At 42.0% G+C, this 17,632-nt stretch overlaps 2 protein-coding genes across 2 annotated transcripts; one reads left to right on the forward strand and one right to left on the reverse strand.

Annotated features, from left to right (window-relative positions):
• The first annotated feature begins 2,343 nt into the window (after positions 1-2,343).
• On the forward strand, positions 2,344-3,069 carry LOC148803568 (uncharacterized). Its single transcript, XM_088896798.1, has one exon. The coding sequence runs from the start codon at positions 2,344-2,346 to the stop codon at positions 3,067-3,069; it is 726 nt and encodes a 241-aa protein (XP_088752924.1).
• Positions 3,070-12,133: 9,064 nt separating this feature from the next.
• LOC104605531 (protein DETOXIFICATION 48-like) lies at positions 12,134-14,333 on the reverse strand. The gene is made up of 2 exons (XM_010270338.3): positions 13,969-14,333; positions 12,134-13,803 (listed from the first exon to the last, which is right to left on the reverse strand). The coding sequence occupies exons 1-2, from the start codon at positions 14,098-14,100 to the stop codon at positions 12,316-12,318; spliced, it is 1,620 nt and encodes a 539-aa protein (XP_010268640.1). The 5' UTR covers positions 14,101-14,333; the 3' UTR covers positions 12,134-12,315.
• Positions 14,334-17,632: the final 3,299 nt, after the last annotated feature.

The following is a 17,632-nucleotide window of genomic DNA, read 5'->3' on the forward strand; positions in this document are numbered from 1 at the left end:
AGAATTAGGTCCCATTTGATTTGCAGGAATATCTCCATTCCAACCGTTTGGTTGGGCAGAGCCGGAATTCCATTCTCCCATTTGAGGGAATGGCCATTCTCTACCCCTCCCTTGGGAATGAAATCCCATTTTTACTTATTTTAGTTTTCATTTTCATTTATGTCTGAACCAAACAAAATATGGGAATAGTCCATTCCGATTCCAATTTCAAAACATTCTCTTCCAATTCTGGTTCTGATTCCAACTGTAAACCAAACGGACCCTAGGTTATGATATGATCAGAAATCACTTTATTGTAATTAAAGTGTTCACGAACTAGAAAGCCCAATTAAGAATTAAATGTTCAGTATATAGGTTCCAAGGGGTAACCGATCGACGATTGAACACAAGGCCTGTAAATTCAAAAGTATATTAATTAGACAAGGGAGAATGCAAATCAGCTAGTCAACCAGCTAAAGCTTCTGCAGCTAGCTATTGGTATCACCATGACACGATCGTTGCTTCCACAGTAAGCAATCGTCGACCCTTAAAGTGAATTCATGGGTGGTTAGGACTTAGAAGTGGTATTTTGCTTGTCATCGTCACAGGCGCCTGTGACGGCCCGTGGGGTGGGGTGTTGGGTACGTGGGTTCTCAAGATTTTTTGTGTAATTTTCGAGTCTATTGAAGCCAGCATTCTTTACTGCCTCAGTGGTTTGTACAGCTGCTGTCTCATATATACGATTTTTGAAAGCATCCTGATCTATAGAATTAGGTTTTTACCGATTTATTGAAATGAAGAAACCTTCAATGACTTTAGGCTGTGTTTGTTGTAACTTCATCAATGGAGTTGTACGCTGATGAGTTTACAATTTTGTGAACCATTGGAGCCTTTTTAAATGTGATAATCGATGTACAATTGATGTAAAATCGTAAATATGCATTGATTATCGCTACGTATTTACGTCGATTATTGATGAAAAAATATGGACTGAGAATAGAGTGTTATACCGGTCCATATTTACACCAAAAATAAACATGTACAAATTTTAAGTCGATTCGCATTTACACCTAAAACAAACACAATTGTAATAACATAGATTACAAAATTTGATTGTTTTGTGGACAAAGACGAACTAGCTACCAAATTTGATTGTTCCAATAATGATTCAACCTCTTATATATTGCTTAAAATTGTCTAATCAGATTGACTTTTGAATTCAAAGATTTTCAACTTTGGATTAGAACAACTGTTGATCTATTAATTTATCATATGACATTGGCCCCTACTATTCAATATTCAATGTATGTATGATATAGTACAGTATCTACCCAATTCGTGTCTGATAATGATACCAAAACATTTTTTATTGGCGTGAGCTGTAAACGAGGAGAGTATCCCTTAATTCTGGGATAACTCTTATCATAGTAATTTGTATGTAACTAGGAAAGGAAGAACAAGAAAGTTCGGGTGTAATTAGGAGAGGTGTGTATATAATTCATTCGTTGTAAAGGAGAAAAAAGGAAGAAAGAAGAAGAGTTTTTCTCCTTCTACTCGAGTTATCATGGTATCAGAGCATTACGGTCCGTGACAAACTCGTCTTCCTGATCGCTGCGAAGTCTTGGTCGCCGGTGGGTGACCGCTGCTACTACCGCTACAAGTCCGACGGTTGCTCCAACGTGTGGTTTGTTTTTCCTCTACCCAGAACTATCAACTCCACCGCGGTTGCCGATGGTTGGCCGCTGATATTGCCGCTGCGAACTCTTGCTGAGTGCAACCTGGCTCCTCTTCACATCAGAACTGTTGATTCCACCGTGATCACCGGTGGTTGGCCGCTACTACTGCCGCTGCATGTCTGGCAGTTGATCTGCCAAATCTCTCCGTCTCATCGTGGTCGCCGGTGGTTGGCCGCTGATATCGCCGCTGCAAATTCTTGCTGAGTGCAACCCGCCTCATCCTCCTGATCGCTGCGAAATCTTATATTCGCAATCTGCAACGACCGAACCGAAAATCGCTCTCTAATACTCAGCGTTAGGTGCGATTGTCGACTCCCTTCTCGTCGTCTCACCATGGTCGCCGGTGGTTGGCTGCTGCTACTGCCGCTGCAAGTCCGGTGGTTGCTCTGCTAGATCTCGCCGTCACACCGTGGTCGCTGGTGGTTGGCCGCTAATATCGCCGCTGCAAATTCATGCTGAGTGGCAACCCACCTCGCCCTCCTGATCGCTACGAAGTCTCGAACTCGCCTGCTTCTTCGCAATTTGCAACAACCGAACCGAACATCGCTCTCTAACACTCAGCGTGCAATTGTTGACTCCCTTCTACTCCGAGACCCATCGGCAAGAACACCCTACGGTAGACACAACCATGTCTGATTCGGAAACCTCAGATCCGTTTGGAGAACAACGGCCCAATCCTACCCTCACTGAACCTACCCTCACTGAATTGACCACCAGAATGACTGAGCTCCTGCACAAACTGACCCCGACTACAGAGACCTCCGCCGCTCAGATCGGCATTAAGTTGGATGGCACCAACTATGCTCTTTGGTCCCAAGTTGTTGAGATGTATATCTCTGGCAGAGACAAATTGGGATATATTAATGGCAAACTTCCTCAGCCTCCACAGACTGACCCAAGCTTTCGAAGGTGGCGCACCAACAACGCTATTGTCAAGGGATGGTTAATTAACTCCATGGACGTAACCTTGATTGGTAACTTTATTCGATTCCCTACAGCAAAGATGGTGTGGGATTTTGTTGCTAGTACGTACTTTGATGGCAGTGATACCTCGCAAGTATACGATCTCTGGCGCCGTGTGACCCGCTTGCGCCAGTCTGGAGGGTCTCTTGAAAAGTATTATAATGATCTCCAAGGTTTGTGGCGAGAAATTGATTTCCACCGTCCAAATCCGATGGAGTGTGCGGTGGATATTCAATGGTACAATACTCTTCTTCAAGAAGAGAGAGTATACATCTTCTTGGATGGCCTTGATGACAGACTAGACAAGATTCGGGCAGATGTACTCCAAATGCATCCGTTTCCCACTATTGAACAAGCATACGCACATGTTCGGAGAGAAGCTATCCAATAAAGGGTTATGATCACCGGTAACAATATGGAAACTCCGGGAGCTGTTTTGGCCTCTAGAGGTGTAAAAACTGGGCAACTTATGCCCTCCTCAACGGGTTCTCTACCTTCAAGCAACGAAAAATCTGGTACGTCCTCTAAATCTCAAACATCTTCTAGTGGAATGAAGTGTTCCCATTGTGGTAACTCAAAGCATACCCAGGAGAATTACTTCAAGCTACATGGCTATCCCGACTGGTGGCATGAACTCCAAGCCCGGAAACGTCAAGACAAGGCCGAGACTAGTGGTAAGGTTGCAACGGTTACAACAGAATCTCAACTCTCACCACAGGGAGACGTACACCTCTCGGATTCAGGTAACAATCTTCCCAACAAAACTATTGATGCATGGATACTTGACTCAGGGGCTACTGACCACATGACCTATGATGCTACTGATTTTTCAAAGACTTCACCACCAAGACGGACTACAATTGCTAATGCCAATGGGGCTATCTCTGAAGTCACAGGAGCAGGCACTGTGACCTTGTCACCTACAATATCCTTGAAGAACACCTTGCTTGTTCCCTCTCTCTCCCATAAATTACTTTCTGTTAGCCAAATCTCCTCTGATCTAAATTGTGTTGTGTTCATTTATCCTACTTTTTGTCTTCTTCAGGATATTCTCACCAAGGAGATAGTTGAGCATGGTACTAGGAGGGGGGGGCTCTACTACATGGATGATCTCGGCACGGGTCAAGCACATCATGCACAGCATCAAAGTAACACCAGAGAACAATAGATTTGGATGTGGCATCGCCGGTTAGGACATCCATCATTCGGTTACATGAAACACTTATTTCCGGAGTTATTTATAGATATACAGCCTCATGATTTTCAGTGTAACACTTGCATCTTAGCTAAGAGTCATAGAACTATTTATCCCTTAAGTATGAATAAGAGTAGAGTTCCATTTGCTTTGATTCACTCGGATGTGTGGGGACCATCCCCGGTAACTATAGTGTCTGGATTTCGCTGGTTTGTAATCTTTGTTGATGACTGCACTCACATGACATGGTTATATCTGCTGAAACATAAAGATGAAGTGTTGACTGTATTTCAATCTTTCCATATGATGGTAAAGACTAAGTTCACATCACAGATCCAGGTACTCAGGTCTGATAATGGCGGGGAATACATGAATCAATGGTTCCAAGATTATTTTCGGATTCATGGGTTACTTCATGAGACTTCATGCCCACAAACTCCGCAGCAAAATGGCATTGTTGAAAGGAAGAATCGGCACATACTCGAAACTGCCCATGCTATGTTACTTGGAGCACATGTACCTAACCGACATTGGGTTGATGTTGTTGCTACCGCCGTGCACCTCCTTAACCGAATGCCATCACGGGTCTTACAGTTTAAAACACCATTACAAGTTCTTTCATCACATGTCTCATTGCCATCCGTTTTGATGATTCCACCTTGAGTTTTTGGTTGTGTAGCGTTCGTGCATCTACATAAAAATCACACACAAAACTGGATCCACGAGCAGCTAGATGCTTATTTTTGGGGTATGCACTACAGCAGAAGGGGTACCGATGCTATGACCCAGTCACCCACCGCACCTATGTTACCATGGATGTTACCTTTCGAGAATCAGAAACATTCTACTCTCCTTCCAAAACCAATTCTTCTCTTCAAGGGGAGAGTCAGAGTGAATAACAGAACTGGTTTTTTCCCGACTGGCTGAATACGAGTGCTTCAACAGAGATGGTGGTCAATGAAGCAACCGGGGCACCAGAGACATCGACAGAGACCCCAACGTCTACATCACCTCTCCCAGCAGAAGACATAGAGACCTCAACCTCCCCAGTACCGGAAGGCCCATATCCTGAGGATATCCCAGAAGCCATCCCTGAGGTAATCTCCCCTACCACACCTTCAAGCCCTAATGATATGAATACTTCGGCTGGTTACACTTTACCTTTCAGGCATAATCATGGCAAACCGCCAAATAGATATTCTCCAGATGTCGAGGATCGGAGGTCAAGGTATCCAATTGCCAATTATGTATCAACAATGAGACTTTCCAAACCTCTAAAAACATTTGTGCAAGAATTGTCCTCAAATCATATCCCCGCCAGTATTCAAGAAGTGTTGACAAGCCCGAAATGGACTCAGACCATACAAGAAGAGATGGAAGCACTATTGAAGAACAAAACATGGACTCTGGTTACCTTGCCCGAAGGGAAAAGACCTGTAGGGTGTAAGTGGGTATTTTCCGTTAAATACAAGGCGAACGGGACAATCAAGAGATACAAAAAAATGCTAGAGTTTTATTAAGAGACCTTCTCACCAGTGACCAAGTTGAATACGGTCAGAGTTTTATTATCTCTTGCAATAAACCTTGATTGGCCAATGCACCAGTTCGATGTAAAAAACACATTCCTCCATGGTGATCTTGAAGATGAGGTATACATGGACATCCCACCTGGTTATACAGCAAATTCCAAGAACCAAGTTGTGTGTAAGCTACAGCGATCACTATATGGACTGAAACAATCACCGCGGGCATGGTTTGGGTGGTTTAGTCTCGCGATGAGGAAATATGGCTTCCAACAAAGCAATTCAGACCATACACTATTTCTGAAGCACCAACGAGGAAGGGTGACAGCTCTAATCATATACGTGGATGATATGATTATCACAGGGAATGATTCAAGAGAAATAGCAACACTACAAAAGCAATTGGCAACTGAGTTTGAAATGAAGAACTTAGGCGGGCTCAAGTATTTTCTAGGAATTGAACTTGCTAGATCAAGGAAAGGTATATTTCTGGCTCAACGGAAATGCACATTGGATTTGCTCTCTGAAGTGGGACTGTTAGAGTGCAAGCCGGCAGACACACCAATTGTTCAAAATCATAAACTTGGAGAATACCCAAACCAAGTACCTACCAATAAAGAGAGATATCAAAGGTTGGTTGGTAAACTTATTTACCTCTCACACACTCGTCCAGACATCACCTACGCTATCAGCGTAGTAAGTCAGTTCATACATTGCCCAAGCGAAGATCATATGGATTTTGTAATGCGAATTCTGCGATACTTGAAGTCCTCTCCTGGAAAAGGACTTATGTTCTCAAAAAATAATCATCTAAAGATAGAAGGCAGATGCAGATTGGGCCGGAAATATCTCAGATAGAAAATCCACCTCGGGGTACTTTACTTTTGTCGGTGGGAACCTAGTCACGTGGAGGAATAAAAAACAAAAGGTGGTGGCCCTATCAAGTGTTGAAGCTGAGTTTTGAGGAATGGCTAAAGGGCTTTGCGAGCTACTCTGGCTTAGAAGCTTGATGACTGAAATTGGTTTCCCCCCAACCTCTGAGATGGACTTATTCTGTGATAACAAAGTTGCCATAGACATTTCTCAGAATCCCGTCCAACATGATCGAACAAAGCATGTGGAAGTGGACCGGCATTTTATCAAACAAAATAACGAAGATAGAATCATTCGATTTCCCTTTGTCAAGTCTGAAGACCAGCTGGCAGATATATTCACAAAAGTTTTATCCGGTAAAAACTTCTACACCTCACTTGACAAGTTGGGCATCCAAGATTTATACGCGCCAACGTGAGGGGGAGTATTGGCGTGAGCTGTAAACGAGGAGAGTATCCCTTAATTCTGGGATAATTCTTATCATATTAATTTGTATGTAACTAAGAAAGGAAGAACAAGACAGTTCGGGTGTAACTGGGAGAGATGTGTATATAAGTCATTCGTTGCAAAGGAAAAAAAAAAGGAAGAAAGAAGAAGAGTTTTTCTCCTTCTACTCGAGATATCATTTTTCATTCTTTCTCTAACGAAATACCCAAGCGGGCCTCATTAATGAGGCATATTAAATGACTGATAAAAAGAGAGTTGAGTTATTGCGACTTATGCTTAGCGTCTGAGCATTCTTGACCCGGTTGCGTATTAAACAGCCATGAGTGATGTAGTTGAAGAAACTGTGCAGCTTTGACGACACTTGGCTATTAGCTCTTACTTATCAGAGTGCCCCGCCAATTATTTACAGGCGCTCGCCATTTCGTTGCGTGATGGATCCTCATGGCCTGTTGCCATCATCCAACTGATGCAATGTCCATTGAGGCAGGTCATGGGGAACCGACGACATCGACCTAATCAAAACCAAACGAAAGGACAAAAACAAATAAAAAGCAGGTTTGATGAGCAACTTTTCTAAGCCTGCCTACAGCCGGAGTTCATAGCTTCTTGGACTCCTTTTCTTTTCTGCTTCCTTCACATTCTCATTGTCTGGATTACCTAATCTTGGATTAAGCATGCGTGAAGCTAGTCAGTATTATTAAACTTGTAATCAAACCACTACAGAAAGGAGATGGGGTCAAATGCTAATAAGTGGAATAATAAATTATGTCAACCACATGCACCAAGTTTTGAGAATTGAGAGTGTCTTCTTCCTTGTTCCAGCTGATTCGTTTTGTTTTTGGGTTTCTTGTTCTTCTTTGATTTCAGATTTGGGACAAGGATACACGTACACATTCAGAGAAAACTGACCCAGCTGTTGGACAAATTATTAAGTCCATCCTCCACGTGTTGGGCATAAAAAGAGTTGTACCGTTCTCGTCTTTTCTATTGACAAAGGGGAATTATCATTTTCTACTTTACCTTAGTGAGGGGTAAAAGCAGTGGCTCATCTTCCCTGTATGAATGATGAGTCCCTGTTATAGCTTTAGGATTGACTTGTGCACAAAGAGGAGGAAAAAGATGTTGTGCACAGAGCAAGAAAGTGAAAATGGGCCAAGGATTGAGACATTCCAAATTTGAGGAGGTCGGTTCTCATATAGAGGGACCAGAAAAACAACCTTGGCCTATAGGCCGGGGGACAGCCCATTGGCCATTGCCCCACTGGGCGACTGCCCTAACCCAAAACTTGCACCCATGTCCTATGAAGGACACTTAATGCTCCCTATAATTGATAGTTTGATACCCATGTCCCACGTCGAAACTTGAGAGAGAGAGCATCGAGATACGCCCATCTTCGCCTTGGGTAGCAGATTTGAAGAAGACGATCGATCAATGCTATACAGCCCCAACCCCCAATATATATAGCACATAGCTAGCTCTCTGTCTTTTGGTGGGTCCATAGTAATTAAGCGACTGTGCCACTGCATTGGCATCTTGGAATGTAAGGATTACTAGTCCTCCATCTCAAGGGCATTTCCCGAGTCACCTGAATTGGGGACAGTGGAATAACATGTCTATTCTTTATTGGAAGGGTGGACCCTGCCCCTGCTGTGGCAACTATATATAGGCTATAGCTGGCCTAGGTCTGATCTTAGGCCAAAAAAATCAAACGGGTCCATGATGTCCTGCCAAGTGCCAAATGCTGCATTTGCCTGAAATAAAAAGAAAAGCTAAGAAACTACTGCAGTAGGGGAAAGCTGAGCCTGAAAGCATCACACCACGTACGTCAGGGCTCATCAGTAAAATTTCGTGCAGTTGAAGAGTTCAATTTGTTAAGTGCAGTTATCTGCAATTAGCTAGACAGTCATGAACTAACAAGAACCACCCGCCCTCCCTCATGGACTATAACTATGCCTATCTAGACAAAGTCCTCCACTTAATTAAACTACTGGTTATAATATAAGTTGGGAGCAGCTAGTGGCCGGCCACATTAACCCCCCCCCCCCCTTAAGTGTGGATTTACTTCTTTTTTCTTTCTTTTGGCTTTAGAAAAGGAAGGGATAACTGGATAAGGAGCACTAGCTCACTAGTACTCCTCATAGGAGGGAGGACGGTGGTGGACAGAATAAATGTTTAATTTAGAAAACAAAACCCATGGCGGTTTTGCAGCTATTGTGTCTTCTTCTTCCGCAGAACATTAACATAAATATATAATAGTTTGGTTTCTCTCTCTAGGAGGAGCCCTTCTAGAAATAAAGATAAAAGGTCACTTCGTTAGTTTGTTTCTCTCTCTCTCCTTTTTATGTTCCTTTTTCCATCAATTCCACATGGCAACGAGCCAACGACCCTACCACTTCCACCAATTGTTTTGTTTAGTAATTATATTACGAATTCTTAGATAGACTCCTAAAGGACTAGGCTGCTATGTGAACTGAAGACACGTGTCGTGTCATCATCAACCAGAACCCACAACAAAAAACATAGTTAGGCTTGTCATTCTCATGCTGTGACAGAGAGACAGGTGGCAGTAAGTGTAAGACTCCCAATTACACTAGTGATCGTTGTGAATTTGCAGAAGTTCACAACTTCATCACATTGGCGGTGGCATTCCAATTACTTTGTATTGGTGGGGAAGGGAACTGTGGTGTGGAGAGATTACAGAAGAGAAGATGGAGAGCATTTTGACGCGGCATAGAATGATAGTCTCTAACTTTTATTCCCAAATGGGCCATTACTTCGCATGAAAAAGCTTTGACTCCATACGTTGTTGAACTTATTGTTGAAAGCAAGAGTAGCAAATTAAACCCAGAGAATCTTATAAAATTAACTTGGGCTACGTAAGTGAATATGTAATTCCCACCATCGACTATCAATGGTCCACTACTCTTTAGTTTCAACCAAAAGAAAGAGAATTTGAAGTTTGAAGGCCTGAATTGAAGTGATCAACTATACGCCAGCCAAAGCATCGATCACTTGCTGGGAGCTGGACCAACCCACCCACTATTAAAAAAAGAAAGAAGAAAGCTTTCTCCATCTCCATCTCCATGCAAGTGACGTCTGGGGGTCATGTTTATGTGGCGTGTTGTCAACTTGTTCACTCTCGTCGGTCATAGTTTTGACTGGCCAATGATACAAAGGCTCAACTCAACCTCTTTGTTTCTGGAGTAGAGAAATCGAACACTTGCTTAAGACTTTTGGCACCAGAGTTGGACCGGACCGATGGTGATGGCTGGGTTGCGGCTCTTGACTCTTTAATTGAGATAGAATTTATTGGTTACGCTCGCTCTCACAGTATTGTAGGACATCTGACCCTGTCTTCCTCTTTTCTTTACTTTCCTATATAAAATAAAAGTTTTCTTTATTTTGCTCCCCACTTGCTCCATCGATTTTCATTTCCTTGTCATTATACATATGTGGTGTGTGACGGAGAATTATTTTGACACTCAAACGCAAAGTATCGGTTCTCACAAGCATGAAGCACCCACCCAACAAATATTAAGAAGACACGTGGCACACCAACAGTAGGAATGGACCCACATTCCTGATTTATTTTGTGATTACTTCATTACTTGAACTTAAACTCAAACAGGGGGCTTTTGGGTTTGTGATTAAAGGTTAAGTTAACATTTGTAGAACATTCCATTGGCCCACAGACCACAGTGAGTTTGACATTCTTTTGTATAAAATCTGCACGAATTGTTACATCAGATTGGTTAAATACCGGAATGGAATTGAATAAAGTTAAGAATGAATTAATGGTTGTGATAACTCGATGGCAGCATTGAATTTTGGCCAAGTGGATCACGTTGATTGGCTTCAGCAAACGCTGTGTCGTGATGTCTGCATGGTCGGCAGGTGGTGACACATTAGTATAGATTTGTGCTTATCTGTGAACAAGAACATTCCTGTACAGATATAGCACTTTGGACAATTGAGATGTGGTTGAATTATCTTCACCAATCACAACTCCTAGAGAAAACATTTAACGACGTCAGACCATCAGACCAGAGAGATGAAATTTCTTGCCACCTTTCCTCCAACCACACGGGGAAAAGGAGAAAAGTGGAAAATAGGAGTGTGGTGTGTAACTGTGTATAGAGAGAAAGTGAGAGTTGTTTGGTGTCTGTTGCTCAATATATAAAAAATGCAAAAAGAAGTAGTCTTACCATTTTCTTTTACTGTTGGTTTTTTTTTCTCTAATTTTTAAAGCAATTGTTCTCTTCTGGATTTGATGTTTATAGATGTCTTGCTCTTGCATGGTTTGTGTAAGAAGGAAAATTTTAAAAGGGAAAAGGAGAGAAATAAAAAAAGTAAAGAAGGAAGGGAAAAGAGAGGGTGAAAGAGAGGTGCGTTAAGTACTGGCCAAGCAGAGGCACTGCTCCTATTTTGTCATCTGAGAAGTAGACAGAGCTAATAATAGCTGGATTTTGTTTCTTCAGTTAGAAGCAGGGACCCCCCCCCCCCCACTTCCATCCAAGCACCTCTTTCAACTGATACTTCTATACTATTATTATTCTTTAATGCGCTAGTACATATAACCCATATATAAGATCTCTTTCTCTCTCTCTCTGTTGGAATTTTGTTTGAAGTTTTATGGGTACTTGTCTGTTTTTCTTTTCAACCTGTATTATTGTTTATATAAACTAGTAGTGTACATTGTCCAAGGATGAAAAGGAAAGTATGATAAACACCATCTCGACTATGTAGAAGATATATATAAATAATGGAAATTCATAAGAGAGTAATAGTCAGTCTTTACATAATTAATAGGTTGACGTTGATTAGTGGGTATTTACTTGAAGAAGAAGAAGAAGAAAAGAAGGTTATTGCCTTATTTGCTCATGTATGTATATTTTAAAAAATGCAAGAATGATAATAAGCTAATAAATGTGAAAAAATGAATGAAATGTTAAAATTTTGAGATCACATTTCCTGCGACCCCCGTCGCAGGACAACCCCGAGACCCCCAGTGGTTTTTGGAAAAAGAGAAAATGTGACACCAATAAGCTAGTGTTTGATTATAAACACTGGCCTGTTCAAAAATCACTGGGGGTCTCGGGGTTGTCCTGCGACGGGGGCCGCAGGAAATGTGGTCTCTTAAATTTAGGCTTGTTTTGCCAGAAATGGTGGAGGTGTGAAGATATTCCTTTTGGGGGCGGTTAGTGTTGTGCCTCAAATGGAAGGAACAACAACAAAAAGCAGGCAGATCCTCTCTACAGCCCCTAAAAACACCGACAATAACTTAGCCTTTTCTTTCTCTCTTCTCGTGTTATTCTTAACTTTATTTCTTTTTTCTCCATCTCGATCGACTCTCTAAATGCGAATAAAAACGTAAACTGATGGAAATTTATGGAAAGAAAGAAGAAGTTCTCAACTCATCATCATCTACAACACAAATTAAGTCGGATTACATTATATATAAATATATATATCATTAATTTTTATAAATATAAATATATATATATATATATATTATCATCTCTTTTTAAGAGGAAAAAGAAAAAAAAATTGGAAATTAAGAGTAGAAAGAAGCACTCTCCTTTGAAGGGTAAGGCTTTAATTAATTAATGGGATTCACAATGGGTGTTGAAATGAGAGGATCTGTTTCTTGTGAGTCTGACTTCACAAGTCCATCATTAACACACAAAATCTCCTCCAAATTAGGAACCTTTGTGGCTTCCTTAGTAAAAGATGATGATGACAATGAAGCATTTGTTAGTTCTCTTGCTCTCTCCGCTTGAACCACCCAATCTGTGGTGCCTAGGACATACAGCATGAGTATGGCACATGATGCCTGTGCTGCCAGCAGGCCAATCCAGAGCCCTGCAAAGCCCATTTTGGCCACAAAGCCCATGAAGATGGCGACTGGCATACCCACCAAGTAGAAAGATCCCAAGTTAATATTGGCGCCGGTCGTTGGTCTGGCGCTGCCTCTCAACACCCCGCAGCCGGTGGTCTGCGGGCAATTGCCGAGCTCACAGAGCCCAACTATGGGCAATGCTACTGAGGTGAGCTCAAGAATTTCGGCATCGTCGGTGAAAAATAGACCCCACCGATGTCTCACCAGCGTAGTGAACAGCATTGCTGCAAGGCCTAGAGCTGCCGCACATGCGAGAGACACGATCATGGCGATGCGGGCCTTAGCCGGTCTGTTGGCGCCTAGCTCATTCCCCACCCTTGTCGACACACCAAGGCTTAGAGATGATGGGAAGACATAAACCAAAGATGTTGTTTGGATAAGGATTCCCATGGAAGCAATGGTCGCTTTCGGATTAACAAGCAGCCCACATAGCATTATCATGAACTCATACCACCACCACTCGAGGCACACTGAGACGCAGGTTGGCACGGCCAGCCCCAGCAACGACGACCACCCTCGGAGGCAGTCCATGCTCGGCGCAACCCATGAGTCCTTGTAGACACCGGAGAAGAAAATAAAGGCCGATAGCAAGAGGAAGAGATTGAGATTGGTCCACACCATGGCTATGGCCACCCCTGCAATACCCATCTTGAAATGCACGACTAGAAGGAAATTTAGTGGGACGTGGAGAAGAACAGAGATTGCAGAGCAGTATGTCAACGGCAACGTAATGCCTTGGGTCCTCAAGTAGATCCGAAGGGGGTGGAGGAGGGAGAGGAAGAACAGGTCCGGGATGGAGAACACTATAAAGACATGCGCCATTGATGAGATTTCTTCGTCTTGGCCGCACCACAAGAGGATCCTCTTCATGTTGAGCCACATGGCTGATATGGGGATGGAGGTGGAGAGCAGAAGTAAAACCGTTCTTTGCAGAGTTAAACCCAGTAGCTTCCATTGTTTCGCGCCGTATGCTTGCCCACAAATGGGCTCCATTCCCATGGCCAAGCCGGAGATAACCGAGTAACCGGTGATGTTGGCAAAGCCTATCGAGAGAGACCCTCCTGCGAGCTCGAGCTGTCCGAGGTGCCCAAGAAAAATCATGGAAATCATAGCTCTTGAATACATGATCAGACCTGTAAGAGCTGTCGGGCTTGATATCTTCCCCATGGCTTTGATTTCCTCCACTACCTGAACATTATGCAAAGAAACAAATTAAAGCAAGCAAGCAGAGACAAATTAGAAATTGAGTGCTTGGTCAAGATTATAACATTGTTGGATAATTAAGTACAGTATATATACTATTTACAATATGGTATGCTAATGTTCTTGAGAATGGCTGTTTGTATGTATTACCTCATAGGGAGTTGGCCATCTATGGAGTTCTTCACCACTGTAGACATCGTCCATGGTTTTGTTGGGATTTGCGAAATGAGTTTTCTTTGAAGAGAAGAATGAGGAGGGAGAGGATGGCTTGGGTTTACACATAGCTACCTTCTCAAAGGAGACTTTTTTAAGATTTTAATGAAATCGAATCAACTTTTTATAGCTCTTTTATTTGTCTTTGAGCTGATTGAGCTACCATGGAGGGGGTATATATATATACTCATATACATGGAGAATGTTGGGACGACTAGGTCTTTGAAGGACAGGTGCCAATAAAAGTTAGAAACCAATAAGAAAAGTAGCATAATTTGAAAAAAAAAAGAAAAAGAAAATGAAAAAATAATCGACCACTGGAAGCCTCAGAGTGCCTATAGCCTGGTGTTCTGTCATACTGAGTTTGTTCCGTATATGTGCAGTGTGCTGTGACTTGCTTAAAAATTGGGTGAGGGTGGGGGGGAGCCAACCCTCCTCCGTCTGTGATTCTCCTTCCGGTTCAAAGTTCATTTTTCAAACCATCTCTTTATGTGTCTATATGGTTCAAACCATTTGTTGGACACTCAGACAAGGTGGGGGTACCACGGTTTTGCTGATTTTGCATGAAACAAGACTCCAGTGCAAACTGCAGAGAGGAAGTTATTGCTGTAATCTTATTCCCCATGATAAAAAAGTGAAAACCCAGATGATTGATAAATTGATGATTGGTAGACTGATTGTTTTTAACCGCCATTTTGGGTATCTGTCCATAGGATTTGGTTCTGTTTTGGTCGCTTTTGGTTTAACTAATCTAATTTTACTGCTTCAATTTTGATCCAATTGTTAAAACAAGGAGGATTATCCTTTTATTTTAGAGTAGTGAAGAAAAGAGCACGTGCCCATGGCCCCAATATTGCTGTGGCGTCTGAACTCTGGAGTCCAGATTTGAGCAAGAGGGGATGTATGTCATGACATGGATCAATGTCGTTTCGCTGGTGGATGAGAATGGAGAAATGTTTGACGTTCTAACAGTGTCTACTAATGGGTCTCTCTGATTATGCAGTTTTATCATCTCCAGACAGTTTGAGACCTTTCCTACCTGTTTATGACTTTATTCTACTCAACTTGCTCAGCAGAATCATCAATCTTTCTTTGAGTACAATTACATTAGCTGATCTCTCTCGCTGTACCCAAGTGCTCTGGCTTTATCATCTTTTTCAACCCTGAGCTTCTATCTTATTGTGGACTGGATTCCATAATAAACAGTAACGTAGATTGCCAACGTTTAACTCAAGTACTTGTCGTTATGTGATGACACTGTCACACACACGTGCGCAGGAAAATGTTGCCATGTGCCTCTCTCTTGCAAGTTGTAACCCATGTGATCAAACCCCATTCATGTATGCATCTGCATTGTCCACAAGGGATCTGGACATCGATGATGAACAGAGATCCCTGTCTGATACTTTATCAAGAGGTGAAAAATCAAAAATCCCTCTGTAATTTGCTCTGTTGGAGTCCTCATTCCTTCCCTAAATTTACACTTTTTTCCCCTTTCCCAATCCCAACCCCCTTTTCTAGCTACTTGATTAGAGATGGGGAACTCGATGGGAATCCGGATGCATGTCTATCAGTTTCCTCGTCAATGAGTTCTTTTCTTGATCTTTTTTCATTCCATCAGGAGTGAGTGGGGCAAGGACGGTCGTTTCTTAACTGGTGGAGCTCCGCTATTCCAAGAGTAAGATCAAATCTTGCTCCATCAAAAGATTTTTGGAGATTCTGGGGCAATAAAATATTACCACCAATCCAATCTACTACTCATTAGTGGGTTTTTATTAGGTCCTCCTAATCATCAACAAGCCCTTTGCTTTTCTTTCCTCCCCCAATTCCTTAAAAACCTCCTTGCACCAATAATGGGTTGTGTTGGTTTCTAGGGAACTAAAATGGATTTCCGTATCAACCCTCATCAGTCTGATTAGAAACCATGACCAGTACCCATGGTTTTTCCCTTTTGGTTGGTTAATAATTTGGGGTTTAAGTGACTTCCAAGTGTCAAATCTTGGAATTCTTGTTAACTCAGTTATTGATATTATAGTCATAAATCCCTGTATCATTGTTGTTGTAATCATTATTTTTTAACTGTACGCTTGTGGGTATTTGGGAGGAGGTGTTGCATCAATGTATGGGACCACTGTATTGAATAGGTTGTGTGGATAGAAGCCGGCAGATGGAAGAAAGGAAACACTGAAAGACAATGAGTGCTCCAGTTAATTGTATCCCTTTCCTCAGAATAGGGTTGAAGACTTGAGTGTGTCTCTACAGTGGGAATTTGGCTGTGACTGGGGCAACAGGAACCCCACCAAACCAACCCCCCACCCCTAACAAGTAGAGCCAGAGCGGTTTCTTTTCCCTTCTCAAAGTTTGGGCAACTCCATGGATTTTTGAAGCAGAAATTATTTCCCTGAAATTCGTGGCCCCTTGTCAGATTCCATGTGTTTCCAGCTCGAAACGTGTGGCCTTAGATGGAAGTTCTGTCGTCTGTGTTATCCACTCAGGGATGGAAATAAGAATTTGGAAATAGAAAAGAAGACAAATGTTGTTTCCGCGCTGGGTTTTTTTATTTTTATTTCCATTGCAAACGGAAGATCCCATTTGGACGAAGCTTCTTAAAGTGGCAATATCAATTTTACAGAAGACATACAAAATATCCGGTGAAAATTAGACTCCTATCACTCTTCTTTTAATAAGTTGCCTTGACCCTTGGGTCAGAGATGTAACGTACAGTGCCAACTGTGCCATTGATATGGATGTTCGTAAGAAGTCTCACGAGGAAATGAAATGGAAAGCAACTTAATCCTAACTGAACTGTTACAGAAACTGGGCCTCACAGTTTGCTGTTTAGATCAGGGACCGGATTGTACTGCACACTGATAGCAATGAACAAGTTCTAGGATCGAGAGTTGTGCACTTGTCTTGTACCATTGTACAGTCGGTCAAATGCTGGATTTTGGAGCCATGGCTTAGACTTTTATGAGACAATTATCTCTACCTCTGGTAGTAAAATAATGAGATGAGAAAACTGAATTTAGCACAGGCAGCAAGAAAGCTCCATGTAACAGTGATGGGTTCAACATTTTGGGGTTCTTTAGTCGGTCATTAGAGAGGAGGAAGAGAGGATTTAAACGTGTAAAGCCCATTGACTTGAAGAAACACAGACCAGAGGGATGAACCCATGAAGAGTTGAGTTGAATCAATCATGTATGGTGATGGCCATTACAAGATGATGATGATGGTGAAAATAAATGTATATGATATGGAAACCATTTTTGTTATTTAACCATCCAAGTAGATAAATTCGAAAATGATGTTTCACGTGGCTACTGGAACTGTTTTACCTTTTTCCGTATTCCTCTTCTTTTTTCTTACCATTAAATTTGTAGTAGTTCAAGCTGCACCATAAAGGAAGCCTTTAATTGTCTCTCGGGCTCCGGTAGTAACCATTGCATGGAGTCTTGAAGACAAATCAGGTATCAGTGATTCCGTATGCACAGAGATGAGTGCAATTTACAGGGGAATTTATTCCAAGATTCTGATGCAAGAAATAAAAGAGAGAACAATAATAAAGAGACCTCCCATTAAAAAATAAATCTCTGAAGCTTTC

The sequence above is a fragment of the Nelumbo nucifera genome, chromosome 1 (assembly GCF_055504915.1).
Source record: "Nelumbo nucifera cultivar China Antique chromosome 1, China Antique-T2T, whole genome shotgun sequence".
Taxonomy (NCBI): Eukaryota; Viridiplantae; Streptophyta; class Magnoliopsida; order Proteales; family Nelumbonaceae; genus Nelumbo; species Nelumbo nucifera.